The 20,708-nt window shown below is 38.9% G+C and overlaps 1 protein-coding gene across 1 annotated transcript; it reads right to left on the bottom strand.

The window, feature by feature from the left end:
* Positions 1 to 366: 366 nt before the first annotated feature.
* Positions 367 to 20,165, bottom strand: cd82b (CD82 molecule b). The gene is made up of 8 exons (XM_072434615.1): positions 20,055 to 20,165; positions 17,074 to 17,146; positions 10,570 to 10,694; positions 9,646 to 9,720; positions 5,281 to 5,379; positions 4,370 to 4,543; positions 2,119 to 2,202; positions 367 to 661 (listed from the first exon to the last, which is right to left on the bottom strand). The coding sequence occupies exons 1-8, from the start codon at positions 20,115 to 20,117 to the stop codon at positions 584 to 586; spliced, it is 771 nt and encodes a 256-aa protein (XP_072290716.1). The 5' UTR covers positions 20,118 to 20,165; the 3' UTR covers positions 367 to 583.
* Positions 20,166 to 20,708: the final 543 nt, after the last annotated feature.

The raw sequence follows: 20,708 nt of genomic DNA, 5'->3' as shown, positions 1-20,708 counted from the left end.
AAAACTACTGGAAACGACAGAATACATTTAAATACATGACTGTCCGGTGGCAGGAGGGAGAAGGGGCGGAGTTAGCTGTAAACACGGTTATAACAGGGCTATTACAACCACTGGCCCGGATTAACTCAAGAGCTTATTCTCAGCACCTCGGGGACACTATCTCTGCAGTTTTAGGGTGAGACCAATCTTTTCAGCTCCTCCAGTCTCCCAGAAGAGCCAAATGTAATGAAAGTGCCATCTCTACCACACAATGTCAAGTGCATCATTCAGCTCCATCAAGCAACACAAAAGATCTTTTCACTCATAAACATGTCTTATTCTTAAACTTCTTATTAGCTTCTTATAAAATATTACAAATTCTCAGGCTTGAAGTTAAACAATCGTTCTTTCATGACAAAACTATATACAAATGTTGTAAGTTGAGAACGTGCGTCCAGCAAGTGTGTCCAACGCGTGAGGAATCGGCGCAGCTGTAAAAGGCGCTCGGAACTCTGATACTGACGACAGCTGTCTCAATTTGAGTGGACAAAGTGGGAGAGACAGAGGGGAGAGAGGGAGAAGACACAGGCGGCCGGACTCAGGATCAGTACTTTGGGACTTTGGTGTAATCCTCCTGCACCACGCTTTTACACAGACACATGGAGAGGATCATCCCCAAAAGCTGCGAGACACAAAGATATGGATTTGTTAGGACGGTTTGACTCGTGGTAATCGTATTCTAATAAGTTACATACATTAATAGGACTGAAACTAATGATTATTTTCTATTGCACATTGATATTTTAAATGACCAACCAAATAAAGATTGAAATATGTTGACTGAAGGTTTCTGGATGGAGAACAGCTACAAATAAATGTGAAACATCTTTTGGCGTGTGCTTTAAAGTCTGTATAATCTATAAATAAAAGTGATGGTAAACAAAATACAAATACATTTATCTTAATAATGAACAATGTCACAATTATCACAATTAATCGCTGCAGCCATACACATGAATTAAAAACAATCAAAGGACTTTGCATACTCTCATTTCGATTACATTCCCACCTTTTGATCACAATCATTTTCATATTAGTCAAAAGCAACATGATAACAACACAATATTAGTTTGCTTTATCAAATGATGATTACGTTATTAAAAAACGTGGTGCACTGTGTAACTTCTCGTCTCCATGGAGTGGTTATTGGTTCGCCCAGAATCCACAGTATGACACAAACGCATCAAACTCCATGGAAACGAGGCTAAGTTTCAGGTCAATTCTGTGGAGAGGTGAACCCCCCTCCCAACCACATATATATTTATAGCAGCATATACACCTGTAATTTAAATTAACTTGTTTTGACTTTATTCGGCTGGATTGAGTGTTTTCGTCGTGTCGTTGCGATGTGTCTTGGCTCTGAGTCCCCCGGCTCCGGCCCCGCCCCCCGGCCCCGCCCCCCGGCCCCGCCCCCGGCCCCGCCCCCCGGCCGGCGCCGTACCGCGTTTACACAAAGGAGGAACTCATGAAACTGCGGAGAACAGTCGTCTTACCCGGAGATCGTCACGTTATCCCGGCGCAATACTGACCTAACCTAATACTGATGTGCAATTCTGTCGTATGTGCAATTACTGTGAAATTCATGTGCAATCTATGTGCTGTCGTGACACATATTCATGTGCAATTACCGTCGGGATCACATGCAATGGTATTTATTTATTTATTTGTCTATGGGAGTTTTTATTTATTTATAGGAGATCTTCTACTGAAAGTGTTTTTCAGACTTCCTATAAGTGATCTGTTCTTCTGTATCTACCTCTGTATCTACCTGCGTTGCACCAATGAAATTTCCCCATGTGGGACAATAAAGGAATATCTTATAAAAGGAATATCTTTAACAAACCCAGTCTAGGTATGTGTAAAGCCAAACTGTGTAACATGAAAGACCCCCACACACCACTAAAGTTTAAGTTAGTGCACCTGTAAATTCATAGAAAGTCGTATGCAAAGAAGTTCAAGCATCACAACTGCTGAATACTGTGATGGATTTACAGTTACATTTACAGTCTTATTACAACATTAGCATGCTTTGTACAGCACAGAGTGAGCCTAAGGTCAAACGTGTGTTAGACTAGTCACCTCCACAACCCCAACGCCGACACAGATTCCCAGAATAACTCCACAGTTTTCCAGCAGCCACTTCTCCACACTGGTCATGCAGCCCTGGAACAAGAGCGAGAACGTGAGTGGAGAATAGACACACCAACAGGGAATTATGAGAGCGTTATACTGAAGGGAGTAACATTGTTTTCACTGCGGCACCAGAGATTCCATTAGCGGGAAAAAATTGACAATATTTGAGTGACTTTGACAAGGGTTGAGGTGCAGGATCAGATTGCGATGGGTGAACCAGCCACGGCTCATGGGGTTTTCCAGATCCGTGGTCAAAAAGCAGTTTATGGGAAGTGTTGCCACGGAATCAAACGCTCACACGCTCTAATATTTCGTGGGACTGGCTTTAGCTTTGATTACAGCACAAATTCTCTGGCATAGTTTCTATAAGCTTCTGAAATGTCAAAAGGTTTATTTCCATCCAGTGTATAATTATTCCTCACACAGATCTTGTATTGATGATGAGAGAGTGACCACTGCACAAAGTTCTCCAGCTCGTCCCAAACACTCAGATCTGTAGTACTTTAGTTTCTACTCCTTAGATGTTTGCTCTGCTCGATGGCAGCAATGATTTGACCCTTCTCAACACTATACTGACGTATTTTCCATGACCACGGGATTTGTCTTTCCACATGGTTGTTTCATAAATGAGAACCCACTCACTGCATCAGTTGGGTTTAAATATCATGTTGTAGTCATCCTGTGGGAGGCTTGTACCTACTGTATTTGCTTAAGTTGAAGTTTAGACCACTGCAAATATGTTCTGAAATGTGCACTCTTGTAAAGGGCTGTCGCAAACAAATCAAATGAAGGTTGAAAAATGGCAATGGAAGGCTTTTAGATTAGTATTAGTATTAGAGGTTTATAGATATTTATGAATAAAGTGTATTTTTGATGATAAACATAAATAGTCAATTATGTTTTGACATTTTGATTAAACAATTACATTCAGATTTTTTTTATTGTTGACAAGTCAGAAATTCACAAGGATTTTTTCATTAAGTAAAAGTAGTTGTAGTGTAATGCCCGATAGGTGTAAGTCGTTTTGTGCAGGGGAATGATGTGGACGTGACCCTGAGCGGACATGAACACAGTCTTTCCCAAACACCACTGTTGGCTTTGGAGCGAGATGAATGATGGAAGAATAACAAAGCTTAGCGGGGTTGAAGGGAGCAAAGGGAGCGGGAGAGTTTCAGCCCAAACAACAGCGGCGTCGAGCCTTCCTTCTGTTTGAACAAATCACGGCGCACAAACACACGCCCCAGCTGGTGGTATGCGGAGAACTGATTAACTGCTGACCCACTGGCACAATGAGCTGGTACCGCCCAACGTGGCCCAGTCCCAACGAGGTAACAGGGAAAAGGGTGCGGGTTTAATCTGAGCGGTGCAGGCGAGCGCTGAAGGCAGGAGGGTTTTGGTCTGGACTTACATCAGTTCAAAGAAAGAAAATGGCATTGTTTCATTTCAAGACGATATATATTTTGAGTATTTGAGTGGAGTCTGCATGTCCTCCTCGTGTTACCGTGGGTTCTCTCCGGGTTCTCCGGCTCCTCCCACCGTCCAAAGACATGCATGTGTTAGGCAAAAATTGGTAACTCTAAATTGGCCCTAGTGAATGTATATGAGAGTGAACTGTCTGTAATGTCTATGTCTCTGTGTCAGCCCTGCGATGAGTTGGCCAGTGTCCAGGGTGTACTCCGCCTAAGGCCCGAAGTCACTGGGATAGGCTCCAGTCACCCGCGACCCCAAAAGGGAACAAGCGGTAGAAAATGGATGGATGGATATATTTTGATTTGATTTTTGTTATTATTATTTTGTTTGTGTTTTTTCAAATTACCAGGAAAGTATTTTTTATCTGGCTGTTTGTACGTAAAAAAGGATTAAATGAAATGAATGAAATGAATGAAATGAATGAAATGAATGAAATGAATGAAATGAATGAAATGAAATAATATTTTTTTTTAAAAAGAATAAATACAATAATATTTTTTAAAAAACAAATTAAAGATTTCACTGGTTTTCATGTCATGGGGGCAACAATTATGAATACATTGTACAATTGTGATGTTTCTTCTCGCAACAATCGTGATATGGTGGCATATCTAACCAAGTGTTATTTTCATCAACTTCTATTGTAACTGTAAAAATGCAGCAGACAACGTTTTCATTCTTCAAACAGTCTTAAGATGTGAAAGGAGAAGCATAATTGTGCAGGTACCGTTTCATAGATGGGCAGGTCAGTGGAGAGGTGTTCACACAGACCCACGTCCCTGACGTTTGTCCCGGGCAGCGTCTCGTTTCGACAGGAGCAGGGGTACAGGTTCTGACTGCTGTTCTTTATCACCAGGTTCTCAGACCAGTTCCCCGGACCGGTCCATCCACAGCACTTCATCTGAACCGACATCAAACACAGAATTATCATTAAACAGAAAGCATGACAAATCTACTGTCGTTTGTAAGCGCTGGTAAATACAGCCAAAATGGAAAACAAATAGGCTTAGATTATTACACTTCCTTTGTCTATAGAACCTTTGTCACTGTCAATATAAAAACAAAACATGTGGCCTATTCAACTTATGCTAGAACATTATTCAAAATCAAATATGCAATTTACTCCAAAGTGGGCTGCAACTAACGACCATTTTGAAAAGCGATTGATCTAGCAATTATTCTTTTAATTAATTGATTAGTTGTTTAGAAAGTGAAAGGCTCGTAAATATGGAATTTGTACACAATTTAAACAGATGAAGCTGAATTTCTGCCGCTTGAGGACGTCCTGGTGGAGTGTATTTACGGACAAAATAGTCAACATTAGGTCAGTCTGAGTTATAAAACCTCTTTTTTCAGCTCATGGCATGTTTTGGAGACTATTTATAGACAAGTTATTTGATTAGCAGAGATTATATGTAACAGCCTAATACAAGGACTATAGTACTACATAATTACTGAAGGACTCCAATGTAAACAAAGTAATAGTTGTCTCTTATGATTACAACGAAGAGCAGCATCTGTTGTTGTGACCTGACTCGGAGTTTTGACATCAGGCACAAGTTTGGTTTATTTTGTATTTGATCATCCTTACTCAGATCCTCCGGGTAAATTTTGAGCTGTGCTGTGGGCTGAACTCACCGATCTCTGGATATAGTCCCAGGTGTGCTCCGTGGTCCTGTTCTGACCCGTATAGTGGACGATCATGCCTTTGATGATGCTGGACATCTCGAATTTCAACTGTCAACACAAAACACGTCATTAGATTAATAATAGAGACAGTTACAGTCTGTTTTCAACTTTCACTTTAGCCTAAAGACAGCGAAAAGGCTCAGATGTTATTTCCCCTGTAGAATAATACATGAACTCACCATAACCATAAAACACAGACTAAACATGTTGCACTTTGAGATTCTGGTTGTAATTAATATGAAGGATTTTAAGTGTCTTAGATCTTCTGTAGTAAATGCTATTGAACGATAAAAACTTGAATGAATGAATAATTGTAGTAATAATATTACTAGGGTTGCAACAAACAGTTATTTTGCTAATCGATTATTCTTTCGATGAATCAATTAGTTGTTTGGATTGAGAGAGGCCTGTGAATATGACATCTGTATGACTTTTGGCCCAGATGAAGCTGAAGCGATGTTGTCTCGATGGAGGATATTCACAGACAAAACAGGTTTTTCCTTATGTCATTTTGGTGTAAGTCTTGCTTTGTCATAAACCTCTTCTCTCAAAAAACAGGAAAAAAGAAATTGTAAGCTGCTGACACAACAAAAATGTATTCATGTTTGCAAAAAGCCCCTGAAAATGATAGTTAGTTTTCCCAATACAAACACTCAATGCTCATGTTCTCATAGTCTTACTGATGTATCACAATCTCAATAATTCATTAGTTGCGATAAATATATTAACTTGTTTCAGCCCTGAAGAATACTAAAAGTAAAGAAAGAAAGTGTCAGTATAAAAAGCTTCTCTAACACTGCAAGATCTTTACAAACTTAGAGCAAAATGAACCGTTTTGTCCTTGGCCCTTGCTGAACATTTCTGATCCGTCCATGCCAATAGTGCAGTGCTTAACTATAACACTCGTGAGCACAGTTTTGCACAACACCAAACTCTTTATAAATGCCAGGCAACACGTGTGACTTTAATTCATAGCCCGACTGCTCCGGTGGCGTCTGTGGCGTCTCCCGCTGGCTTACAACGCCGCTCAAACACGGCTAAGACCGACCGTGACTGTTTATGTGTAAAACCCGGTGGCAATGGAAGCGTCTCGGGAGCTGCGGCCTCACCCTATTCTGGGAAAGAGCACCGCCCCGGCCTCGTGGTTAGCTTTAAACACAGGGAGCAGCGCTAAAGCTACATATGAACAAGTTCTCAAATGCGCTGCAGGGCGAACAGCTAAAAGTAAGAGAGAGGACTCATGGTTTATCAAAGGAGAGTCTCTTTTTTGGATGGGTGGATGAACATAAATGAAACCGGTCCAGGGCGGAGACGAGGGCTTGTTTCAGCACAGCTCTCCCCACAGAGCAAACACAGGGATCACGCCAGCTTAAAGTCATTAGTGCTTGAATTGTAGTCTTTGTGTACAGTTCGGGTTGAAATATGATTGGTTTTGTTCAATTTAATAAACTCTCTTTCTTCATTAAACTATTCTCATTCACTCAAATGCATTGTCTGTTGTTTGCACATCATTTGTTTGTGTTCATATTTAATTGCTTCTCTTTAAATCAAAATGCCAGGCCAAAGACAACTTGACAAAGACAAATATGATTAGATTGTCTCGCTGTGAAATATTTCAAGAACGTATATTCATGTTTGAATTAAACATGAATTGTGGTTCATAAAAATCTGTATTTTACTACTTTGAATGTACTAACTTTTTGAAAAAAGCGACTGAAATTAGAGGACGGCAATATTTACAAATGTTGATAATATTGTTGATGTTGTTTTGAAGGTATTAAACATTTTTATTTCAAGTTCATAGTTTCTAGTAAAAAAGAGATAAATGTTATGTTACAAAATTTCAAATAAGGGTATAATGATAAGGTGATATTTTCTTGATTATTAGGCCCGAGCGCCACAAGCTGGCGAGAGGCCTATTAATCTTGTAAGGCCGTGCGAAGCACGGCTGCAAAAGTGCGCACGTAGTGCGCACGAAATCGAGCGCGAAGCGCTCGCCCACTTCCAAACACTCACTAACGCACTCCTTCACTCATGCACGCCCCGTGCATACTAATTAATAGTAGGAAAATGGAACATTACCGTTGTAAACGGGCGAAGCCCGTGCAAAAGTGCGCACTAAACGAGCACTTTACATTGAGATGACGACCGCGAAGCGGTCGTCATCTCAATGTAAAGCACTCATTTGCGCTAAGTAGCTCACGAATACGTTCCCCATCTCTTGCATGTTCCGTGCATATAAGCATGTAATGCAAAAATTGAACATTATTACTGTATAGAGGGCCAAAAACACAAAGTGGGCGGAGCCCACTCAAAATTAACGAAGGTACCCGTCAGTGACCAGGGACCCACACCATGAGGTAGGAAATGTATAGTTTATGATATTTGAAAAATGGGAAACATTGTTTCTTCTTCTTCTTCTTCTTCTTCTTCTTCTTCTTCTTCTTCTTCTTCTTCTTCTTCTTCTTCTTCTTCTTCTTCTTCTTCTTCTTCTTCTTCTTCTTCTTCTTCTTCTTCTTCTTCTTCTTCTTCTTCTTCTTCTTCTTCTTCTTCTTCTTCTTCTTCTTCTTCTTCTTCTTCTTCTTCTTCTTCTTCTTCTTCTTCTTCTTCTTCTTCTTCTTCTTCTTCTTCTTCTTCTTCTTCTTCTTCTTCTTCTTCTTCTTCTTCTTCTTCTTCTTCTTCTTCTTCTTCTTCTTCTTCTTCTTCTTCTTCTTCTTCTTCTTCTTCTTCTTCTTCTTCTTCTTCTTCTTCTTCTTCTTCTTCTTCTTCTTCTTCTTCTTCTTCTTCTTCTTCTTCTTCTTCTTCTTCTTCTTCTTCTTCTTCTTCTTCTTCTTCTTCTTCTTCTTCTTCTTCTTCTTCTTCTTCTTCTTCTTCTTCTTCTTCTTCTTCTTCTTCTTCTTCTTCTTCTTCTTCTTCTTCTTCTTACCAACCCCCCTATTTTTCACCCAGTGAACATTGACGAAAAGTCACAAAAATTTGCACACCTCTAAAAATCGTGCCTCTCTACATTCTGGCTATTTCCCTTTTCTAAAATAAAAATAATTGGCGCGTCAGCGCCCCCAAATGTACCAAAAATGCATTGAGAGATGGGAAATGACCCAAAAAAAATCTGATCGTAGAATCATGAAATTTGGCGCAGAGGTAGATGGTGACAAGAGAAGTAAAAAATATTATTACGGCAACGCCGTCCGCCCAACCAAATGTCGGCCATATTGCTTCAAAAATGGCTAAACATGACTTCGGAGTTTTTCCAAACGTCGTACTTTTACGAACTCCTCTCAGGGCGTTAGCCCTAAAAAGCTGAAATTTGGTAAAAATGCTACTGAGGAGTGGGACATCAAAAGTTATCCAAATTACATTGATACCTGTCACGGTCTCTGTGCGGCGAAGCCGCAAACTGTAGCTAGAATTTCAGAAATCTCCCATATTTAAAATTTCTGCCGTTTGCGCGGATAAAGTCCGAATTGCGTCAAATTAGAATCAGTTGTTAAACTCTTTGCCCTAAACCTACTTGAAGTGAAATAAATTCATTTGGCGCCACAGCGCCCCCTACAGATTTTATATGGAGGTTAAATGTTTAGTTTTGCGAAATTATATGAAATTTGACACACAATTTTGCCAAGAATTCAAAATAAAATAGCTTTTTGATGGTAAAACAAAGGGGAGAAGATGTGACAGCGTCACAGATTCAGCAGTAGGCGTAATAAAAGGACAATTGGGGCGCGTTAGCGCCCCCTCCTCTTGCGGTGTGGCGGCGGTGTGGCGGCGGCGTGGCGAGGGCCGATCATTGCCGCTTGCGGCTATATTTATTATTATTATCATTATTAATAATACTGCAAATGTTGATTAATTTAACAGACATTTCACATTTGTCTGATTAAATAAATATTTTCCATTTTGTACAATTAATTCCAGTACTGCCACTGATGATGACATGATCCTGCCAGTAGGAGGCAGTGGACCACTAAACACCATATTATGGCTTGCAACGTTGTAATTTACTTGCTTACATGAGGACAAGCTAAAAATACCAATATAGCCGTCTGCAAGTGATAGAAATAGCAGAATATAGCCCACAAAATGCCCACATTACAGAGGAGTGAGAAGTCAGAACAAAGAATATGAGTCCACCTCCTTTATCTGACCCTAATCTAAACTATTGCCACATTTTACAAGTCACCGACATCCTGTCTTTACACCGGCCCCTTTCTCACAGCTTCCTTGTTTTCTCAAGTTCCCAACTTTGCAATGAACCTGGAACAGCTTTAGCCGCACAGTGAATAAAAAGTAAATCAAGTCGAACAGTTGTCTTACCCGATCCCGCTGGAAGTAGATAAGAACTCCAGCTGTGACTTGAGCGATGAGGATGAGCAGCAGGCAAGTGAAGTACTGCGAATACAACACAATATGTACAATCAATCCATATGAAGAGGCAATATACTGCATCTTGTACTTTGACATAACGACTACTAAATAAAAAGAAACAGCATGTTGATATCCGTTCAAATTACAAATGGAATGTTTATTTAGTCACAATTATATCACAAAACATAAATATTATAACTCAAGCCAATTATTCATAAAGCAGAATAAGCTATTTTTGTCACTGTGCGTTTTTTACACCAGAAAAATGGAAAAAGAACTCTAATATATTATTTTAGGTTTATTGTGAATAACATATGTTTTTAGATAACCTTAAAGCATTTTATTGTTTCTATTTGGATTGTACGTTTAGTCCAGCCTCGTCCAAACATTCATTCAAACCCAAAACAACAAGAAAAGAGAAATCTTTGTCCTTGTTAATCGCTCTTTAAAGACACATCTTAACCATAATCCGTTGAAGTCTTGAAATAAGATTGTGTGCCATTGTCCTGTATGACCTGTTTAAGTGTTGTGTAGTGCGCCTCGATGGGGGAGCCACTGCCAGCTGGTCATTGTCACTGTATGAAGTAGGTCAGAGTGTCTCCTCAGTTTAAGGTTTAACACTCCAGAGGTCACAGCCCCATCACACTCCCCCCTCCACACCTCACCCGCCCCCAACCAGAGCGAGGGGAAATGCCATCTTAAAAAGTACACTGGCTTTTGGCACGATGTCTTTCAAGTAGTAGTTTCATGTTAAATTGACGTTCATAATACTTAATACTTACTTATACTTTTAATTAATTTGTTAGTTTTTCTTATCTTTATTACGCTCATTCAGGATCTAAGGACAAGACTCTGCATGAAAGTATTTCTTACCAGACCCAAGAGGCAGCGGATTTCGTAAATGGCCCCGATGCAGCCGAAAAATCCCATGGCCATAGACAAGGAGCCCACTCCGATAAAGATATAGGACGCCACTGTCACTGTGTTGGACGATTCCTCTGCACACAACGACAACAATCACATAATTTAAAACAAAACCTCTTTTCCTTTTGATTTTCCCTTCTAGGGCTTTAAAAATATATATATATTATAGATGAGCTATGTATCTTTTACAGGTCAGCTCTGTGGAAATGAGAGCCCACCTACAGAAAGGATGTGTTTTTGGCCAATGAAACACAACATGATTGAATGCCATACTGTGGAACATTCCAGACAACATCTCCATAAGCAGGTAGCGGACATTATACAAGAAAAGTTCAATAGTGCACCTTTATCTTAAGCCATAAAAAGAGTTTCATCAGAACACATACACCAGTGTGTGAGTGTGATCTGTTTTGGCTGCACTCCACACACTCGGGGCCCAGTCTGCAGATAAAGCCTGAAATGAAGTAACTGAAAGGCCTCCAACTCAACAGCACTGATCCAAATGCTGTGTGATCTACATCCATCAGATAACACTGGCTGCCATTTTGGAGAAAAGCTTTTTTTTTTTTCAAGTAGAAAATATTGGGTTGTTAAAAGTGCTCTATACAAGCTCTCACATGCTCGTTTCATGGAAATAGGTTTGCTTTGCCAGTATAACACGTATAAATGCATAAATCTATCTTCCATTTATTCAATTACAGGCGTTGTTATTATCTATCCAAATGGTTTGGCGTTTCTGATCCTCCACTAGAAAAACTTGCATAATTCAAACAATAAATCACAATTATCTTGATGCATTATATTATGATTAATTGAAAAACACATAAATGATAAATAGCCTAACTCAGCCAGGTTTATAGATTTGCTATTTTGATTCATAAGTCCACAATATAAAACAAAATGTGTAGATCTGGAGATGTGTCGTTGGCAACACCACCAACAGGTTTCTCAAGAGGCATAGTAAAATGTAACAAATATGGTATACCTTGGTATTACTTTGAATCTTCATTGATAATTTCCTTTACTTTGACCAGTTTTATGGTAATAAAGGGTTTTAATTAATGAAGGATCAGGAAACGTAAGTGTTGCTCACAAATGTTTGTATTATTCACATGCACATTTTAAATCTGTCTAAAAGGCATGCATTTTTAGTCTGAAATGTGCTTTGTTGTTGTAAGAGGTGTAGTACACTGCTGGTGACTTGGGTCCTTCACATAGTCACACTTATCACAGGAAGCAGTGTTTCTCTCCCAAAGAAAAGAAAACAGTCTTTCAGCAGCTCAGCACTTCCATACAATGTCCACACGTCTTAACCTAAAAGTCTGCAGAAAACTACTCCTACATAACCACTAATGAGATCTTATCATTACAGCAGGAAGATGCTTCTGGGAAGTCTCTAATAATCAATCTTTGGTAATCAGAGTCATAATTACATATTAAACTGGAACTCAGGCTTATTCATCTGTATTTTATCTAATTTAAAAGGTACTATATGAACTTTTTGGTGTTTAGTTTAGTTTATTTATTTGAATAGGACATCATGTATTAAGCTAAAGATGTAAATACACCAGCTTTAGCTCAAAGCTGGTTTTCATTCGAAGTCCAATGAGACACACAGTACAAATAATACAGACCAACAGCACAAAGCACACACAGGTTAAGACATGACTGCAGGGTGGAGGGTCCGCCTCCAGCTTGTCTCCATGGAAATGTTATTGCTTTTGCTTGTTGTTGTTGATCTCATGGAGACAAGCAAGTGCCAAGTGTCATATATCTGTGGAGTTGTGAACATTTACAAGAATGCTGTTTTTTCAAGGAGCAATACAAAAGTATTACAAATGCAATTGCATAAATGTGAGATCATTAATTTGAATGCTATACTGTGGAACATTTTAGCCATTTTTATTCATATATATTGTACCTTTAACAAACACATTCCTGAGGTAAAGGTCATGGAACACCTGAAAAGCAGGTGTGACATTTACAAAATGCATGACTCTTAAAATACACATACTATAGACTAATACTCCCAAAAATGAGGTTATTGGTGTTTTGGTGCATATTTGCTGGATGTATAATAATTTTTGTATATTAATCTTTCACATTATCAGTATCAGTAATGCAGATGTATATTGCAGTACTAAATGTACTGCGTCAGTTATAAATCATTATGTGCAGAATTTAACAAAGATCAAAATCTCACATAATGTTGATATATGAGCTCTACTTTGCCGTGAGAACTTGCTGTAAACGGAATGACACTTGATGCCATGTACTTGTTAACTGTGGGAAATTCTCCCTGAAGCTGAGAGATGTAATCAAATGAAAACTGCAGAGCAAAACCAAAGCAGTCATATTGTAGAGGTGAGCGTTGTGGCCGCACTGGCCCCGACTTGACTCGTGAGACCAGATGCCTCAGTAAAAGTGGCTCTGATACTGTGCACTTCTGTCCTGTAACATGGCAGTTCTCCATTTAGGCCTTTGCGCCAAAATAGTTTCCTTGCTCGTTTCCAAGGCTTTCCATTTAAAGAGCCAACAATTATGGAGCTCTTGAAGAAAGCTGGTGTGGGAGGAGTGGCGACTTTTTGGCTATAAACATGGACGAGACACAGATTAGTCTTGTGCACAGACGGGCCATGTAAATATTAGGATTATATTGATTTAAGATACAAATAAAAGCTCATTATCATGCACGCCAGGCAACAAGTCACTTTCTCATTGTTACAACTTGTATATCTCAAAACCAAATTTATATATATATATATATATATATATATATATATAGATATATATAGATATATATAGATAGATAGATATAGATATATAATCTATATCTATATCTATATATATATCTATATATTAGATATAGATATAATAGAAATGTATTGTATAATAATAGTAAATGTAATATTATTACATGTACTAATATTATACAATACATTTCTATGTAGAATGTTCCACAGTTTGGCATTAAACATATTGTGATGAAGACAAGCAGGTGGCACCACCAAGTGAAGTTACAGGTCAGATCTGTGGAGAGGCGACCCTGCTCACGGTCCAGACTACAGGTTTTTAAAGGGATTTTGTGCAAGTTAAAATTCACACACACTGTGGACAATCTGCAGGAGCGAAGAAACCTTCACCAGAAAAGTTAGTTAGGTGCTCAACATAGTTTAAACTTGAGATCATGGAGTCTGTCTAAACTGTAAAATAGTAACTTTGTGTCAGCGTTACTGTGGGTGAAGTAGTGATTGTAGTAATACTATTGTATGGCCTCACATAGAAGTGAACTGCGTGGGCAAAAAAGCCTCGTCTTGGTCAGAGCTTTGGAAACTAATCTGCAGTCCTTCCAAACTGAAGTGAACGCAGACGTTTTGAAAGCTTACTTTGTTTAAACAAAAGGAAGGTCGTGTTTTGGCGAGCAACAGAATGATACATTGAAGGATTCCATCCCTAGAATTATCCTGTAACAATGCACAGTAATGGATGTCTTTTAGAAACTTTTCCATTTTCTTGGTGGCAAAGAAGGAAGTAATTTAGTTCACTGATACTGGTATTATAGTAGTAATTGTGAAGAAATGTATTTATTTATTTAAATTTCACATCATAAATATAACTTGCTTAAGTGTTTCTTTTGTTTGAACAAATATTGGCTGCCTTTACTTAAACTGGAACACAATCATCCATTGTGCTTTGTGTGCTTCTGGAGACAAACGGCTTCATTAAACATTAACAAGGAAAAACTGTAAAAATCTTGTTTATAATCTGAAAATGTGACAACTGCGCAGGATCAATAAAACAAGCAGCATTTAGATTGACTGTTTCCTTTCTTTCTTTCATATCTGAGCTGCCCGTGGCTCAGTCACACATGAAAAATGCATTGGAGGGAGGTCATGGAGCCCGAGATAGACGCTGTTGTCCTCGGGGTATCGGGGTTCAGCTATCACCAGAAGAACAGCTCCATTTTCCCAACAATAGAAACGGGAAGGAAGATAAATACTGTACTGTCAATAGCAGCTGCAGATAAGACGCACAGCCCACGCTCGACCTTCCAGTGACACTTTTGGGGATAAAAATATGACTGGGTCCTTCAGTTTAGATTGATAGGCCATGTTTGAAGTTGTTTTTAGTTCGTATAGCTAAGAGAAGACATCTGCCCCCAAGAGTTCATTGATAGTAGCATTATTTTTATGTAAGCAACACTTATATTTATGTTCAATTGTGCTCGTAGTTCCTTTTTAAAACAGCAAGAGGGCATGTTACATACCATAACTTTACATGTAAGATATGGCTTTCAGTTTTACTTGGGACTTAAGTTTCATTCTTCCTGAAACGTACAGGCACATGCATCAAAAGATGTATAGGACATAGTGCAAACACATATTTGGTTTCCATGTCAAGTTCCCCAATAACAGAAGAAAGTTGCAGAAGTCTGAACTGTGAGAACGGCTGAGCTGCATCTGCACAGCTCCATCTGGGACACGCACACGGAGCCTTCACAAAGATTTATTGCGGCGCAGAGTTTCCATCTTGGTTCGCTGCACTTTTTAGAAAGACTCAAACTGCTTTTCATTCAACTATATAACCATGTATCTTGTACGCTCAGTTAAAAGAAGACAAAAGTTTGGTGAGCCGTAGGAAACTTGTATCTACCATGCGCTTTATAATACCAAATCATTACTGGTCCTTTTAATTAAGGAATCTGACATTTTGAGATACTTCGGACCAAGATACTAAGTTTATCCCCTTGGCAGATTTCCATCAACTATCAGTCTTTAACAAATGCCCTTTGTGCACTACTGTACTATCTGCTCAAGCTGATAACTCTTATACCTCTTTATACTTCCACTTTCTCTTTGCAGTATTTTACATAGATGTGCAGAGACATGTGTGAAGGTGAAACTTTCCAATACACACACCGTAATTTAATGCTGAGTGTGAATCTGTCCTCTCCTCAGACAAATAAATCTAGTGAAGCAGAAAAGAATAATAAAGTAGAATGAATAAAACTGTCAATAGCAAGTTAATTATTTTGGCTGGAACCTAACTACGGTGTTTACTTGTTGAAATAAAAGCATAATAACTTACAATATTAATCACTTACTTTTTAGTTTTGGACAAAGAAAGGGCAATAACAATGTATTGCTCAAAGAAGGAAAAGGAATCACATACAATATTTCTACTTATGTTGTCACTAAATACTAAAATGTTTGACTCAATTTTGATACCTACGATAAAGCTCAAAACTTGATACCAATTTCAACACGCAATGATAAATAAAATAAGTCTTCTTTATTATTACCATTGTCTAATATTAGTTCTGATGCAGATCAAGAGTCAAAACCATTCGAAAACTATCCAGGAAATGGCCAACTTTGACCTTTTATGTTTTATGTATTGATCTTTGCCCACATGAGTTCCTAGATACAATACTGTTTTAGTTTCAATATTGATTCAGTGTATAAATAGTTTTTACAGCCCTAATTGCTATAGATATTAACTGTACTAAATGTGTCATATATTTGCAATATTCACAGTTGATTGTAGCTAGTTAAATATGTATTTATCATTATGCACATAACGCATCAAGCGCTCGAGGGGCACCACCAGCCTGACCACACAGTTTGGATTGAATGACATAATACTCTGCACTGTTCCTTTTGCAACAAACAGTGAGCCTGTAGTAGGCATAGTCTGTCTTAGTTTTTCATCCATTCAAACTAGGACTCAGTTGTGGTCTCGCTCTCCATAGCGAGTTTGTGATGCGCTACACAAGCTAGATTTTAAACTGATGCAGACGGATCAGGGGCGTGGCAGGGAAGATTTTTGATCGACAGACATATTCTACGAACCACAAGGAGCAAAATGGTCTTTCGATGATAACAATTGGCCTCATATTCAAATAGAAACCGTCCAGTTGGTGCGGTGAACCTCGGAGCTGCAACATGACGCGTGCAAAGCCAAAGTGGTTCAACTTCTTACAAACGTCTAAATCATGTCTTCATAAATGCAGCAGAAAGTGTCAATAGTTTGCAGCCTGTAGTGTTTTCACTAAATGCACCATTTTCTGTGACCTGCTTTTGGTTGTTACAAGGGTCTTGGCTCAGTGGGATGCATTCCACTGCAACGGTACAAACTCTTCCACAGATCTTGCCAATCTCTATTTCCTTTCTCATAAACTGAACTGACTTTGACTTTTACAGACAAAGTTTTACTGAGGACAATCTGAACATTTGATTTAATTTTTTACTTGTCTTTTCATACAAAGTTATACTCTTTCTGAAACGAAAAGATGTATAGGACATAGTGCAAACACATATTTGGTTTCCATGTCAAGTTCCCAAATAACAGAAGAAAGTTGCAGAAGCTGAACTGTGAGAACGGCTGAGCTGCATCTGCACAGCTCCATCTGGGACACGTCTAAATCAAAGTTACTGCAATATAAAGACTTACGTAAGACGGCAATGAAGCTCTGGTTATCGAAAAGCACCCACAAGCCGAAGCCCATGATGAGCGCCCCGAAGATCTGTAAAGAGAGAATGAGATGTGAGATATGAGACATGAATGGGTAAAGGGTCCGGAGGACACATGGGCTTGTAACTGGTCCAAAGGGAGGTATTCTGGGTCACATCTGGGATTCATTAAAGATTTGCAGATTTCATTCTGGGATCATTCTTATTCTGGGATAAAATTGTCATACTTTTTAAATTAAATTAAAAATATATCTCTCTGAAGTGCATTTGTGTACATTGAGTTGTGCAACTTGCTTTTGCCTGTGTCAAACTGTCTCCTCCAAAACAATGTGCACAAGAAAATAAAAAAGAACATGGTAAGAACAGTTGTACAGTAAACATAGTTACAAGAATGGGATGACATAATCAGTCAGCACAAATTACAATGTACAATGTATGGAAAATTGGTCAAAAATATGTAATATTGACCAGTGGGCACATATATAAATGTTTAAATTATTAAATATGTATTGATTATTCTTGAAACATTTTGTAAGCTGCCTGTGATGCCATTGAGTGCATTTGTCAGGGGCAGAGGTTATTGTTACATGTAAACATGTGTTATTTAAAAGGGAATGTGCAGCACAGATGCAGCACTGGTCCCAGGCAGATGTGCTTCAGAGAAAACCCCTGAGCAGGCCAAGATGAACTCACAAATTTCACAAGAATCAGCAAAGAATGTCGAAGGGAGAACAAATATGTGGAGTAAATGTGATGGCAGAAGCTAAGATCTCCACTAAGATGAAGGTTTGCACTTCAATTTCCACTTTCATTATTGCATAACGCTCCTGTACACTTAATCCACCTTGTTTGTATCAATGTGTGAGAGAGTAACTGTCCTTGGCCAATGGGAATACACCGTAAATACTAATTGTAAGTAACTGTATTCTGGTAGTTACTCTTTCATTTGGTTGTATTCAGAATACAGTTACTTTCCTACAATCAAAGGAAAACGTTGCAATATTTGATCATGCAATTGAGCTTCAAATTCAACGGTATTGGTGAGTATGTTTTATAACAGACAGTGAAACAAACATAAAGCTGTTTTAATCTTATGTTGCGTTTTTACAAAATAGCATAATGAATCTTCTGATAATATTAAAAGTATCCGGCTGCAGACTTCCTTCTCTGCAGGACCTGTACGTCTCCAGGGCTCTGGGACGAGCAGGTCGGATCACAGCTGACCCTTCCCACCCTGGACATGGACTATATGAGCCGCTCTTTCCCTCTGCTGCTGAACACTTCTAAACACCTGCCACGTTAAATATTATTTAATCAACAACCTTTCATTGCACCGTTCACTTCTGCACTACTTCTGTAAATGTACCTGTACATTTTGTGTCCGTACTAGATCTATTTTTATCTTTAGTCAATTTAAATATTTTTTTCTTTAATACATGCCTTATTTGATACATCTTGCAGTATTATTGTTCATTGTTGTATGTTGCACCAAATCACCAAAGCAAGTTCCTCTCCTGTGAATTTTGTTCCCTAACAATGGCAATAAACCTGTTCTTATTCTGATCACAGTGTTGTGTCAACTCTCAGAAGTCACAGATAATAGTCTGATTCATTTACACTGCACATGAATCGCATGACAACATGTAAACTGTAAATCTAAGTTCAAAGAAAATGATATGATTTGTTTGCTCATCTCAAAGCCCAAGGGAATATTAAGCATTCCATGTAAACAAACATTTGCAAGATAAACTACATGAGCGGACACAATACATTCCTCTCTTTCTAAACACGTTCAGAAGGGCAGATCTGGAGCCGTGTGATTAAAAGGCTCTTGTTGGAGGCTGTGGAGATCTCTAATGGTGCTCAGAGCAGATGAGAGACTGCGCTTGAGCTTGGACACAGAGCCTCCTCCTACAACAATAATTAAGACCTGGCTTAAGACCTGCTCAGCCACCGGCAGTCATCATTAGCCCACCACTTCCTGCCTCCTCGAGCCTCCGCAGTGTAAAGTGTCCACAAGAACGCACACGCTTCCTATTAGCCACCGCTGGAGAGAGCACTTCAAAGCCCTGCGCAGGTTTACAGACTCAGTCAAACGCTCCGGACATCCCAGCGCCGTCTTTAGGAGTCTGGGATCTGATTCACCTCTGACTTTATGTTGTGAGAGAGGAGGCCGCAAACACAAAACATCTGCTGCTGTTCAGTGGCACCAACACGAGGTCACTCACTTCCTTCTGTTGCCAAGGTGATAAACGGGCCCATATACAGTTACTGCAAATGTAACCGACCGATAAACTCTGGTAGTCGCAATGTTCAATTATAAAACATAATCACCTTTATCTGTGTCATAATTGAAATCAGGATTATGCGATTCATCAAATTGAGATTCAGTTGTTTGAAATGGTCAATGATGAGCGTTTTAAATCGAGATTAGTCTACAGCCAATTATTTGTCAGCGAGTTTTGCCATGGAAGGAAAAAAAAAACTCTTTATTTTGTCTTGAATGGTCTGATTAAAAGTCTGTCTTGCTTCTTAATGACAATAATATTTAAAGGATTTTTGAGGATTTCTGAATCGCCATTTTTTTTTAGCCCTAATTTAGATTTCATTATAATTATGATTGTTTTTTGTTTCTCAATTTTAAGCACAGGACATGGACACGACACGAGAGTGCAAAAAAAAAGAGGTAAACTAAATAAAAGTACAAGTAACACATGACAAGAAGAATGCAATGACATTAACTCACACACATATCCTGCGTAATAGTCCCATTTGGGCCAAAAATCTGTCAAAAAGGTCCCATTTGGAATTAAATCTGAATGTTATTTACCTTTTTTTGAACGTCAGTCCAGTCGCCACAATAACCCATTTATATCATCATTGAATCACAATTTAGCTCCAACTAACTGCACTGGCTTGCTATCGGGGTTGTCAATATAAGAAAGAGCTTTGAATACTTACAAAAAAGAGGAGGTTGAAGAGGAATAGAAAGTACTTGGTGACAGTGATGCATCCTTTTCCCATGATGCCGGTTCTGGAAGAAATCAGGACAAACAGTTCTTAGATCACAACATTTACACAGAGGAAACGTCAACGCGAGATAAGCGGATGTTAAATGTATCCAACTTTATCCAAGGCTTACTATGCAAATGCTCACCCACGTTTGGAGGAAATGTATAGTAAGATTTAAGATAACCACATATGCAAGACAAAACAAGAAGACGGCAGGCCTTGAATGAGTCAGTCAGCTTGAACAAGGAAACTACGACTTCTGCACAGTTGGGTCCACAATTAAAAACATCTTCAAAGCTGTAAGCCGCATGTTTCTCACTCGTAACCATCTCAACGTGCTTTAAATACCCCTTTTACGAGACAACAGGCCCATTCATACATAATAGGCACATTAAAGACTATACGGACATCTTTGTGACTACAGTGTCAACTCATTTCGTTTTGTGATGAGGAGCCGCCCTGTGGAGAAGACGCAGTGGAGAGAAAGGACCACCACAAAGACCACGGGCACAGGCTGAGATGGAGGTGTGGTGAACATGGCAACCAAGAGGGTTCAGTGTGAGATCGTTACTCGAATGGAAAGAAAAGGTGTGATTTTCCTCC

Source organism: Eucyclogobius newberryi, unplaced genomic scaffold, assembly GCF_026437365.1.
Source record: "Eucyclogobius newberryi isolate DKJ021-1_F unplaced genomic scaffold, fEucNew1.0.hap1 SCAF_7, whole genome shotgun sequence".
Classification (NCBI taxonomy): domain Eukaryota; kingdom Metazoa; phylum Chordata; class Actinopteri; order Gobiiformes; family Gobiidae; genus Eucyclogobius; species Eucyclogobius newberryi.
Note: the sequence above shows the minus strand (reverse complement) of the source record. Positions and strands in the feature narration are given on the sequence as shown.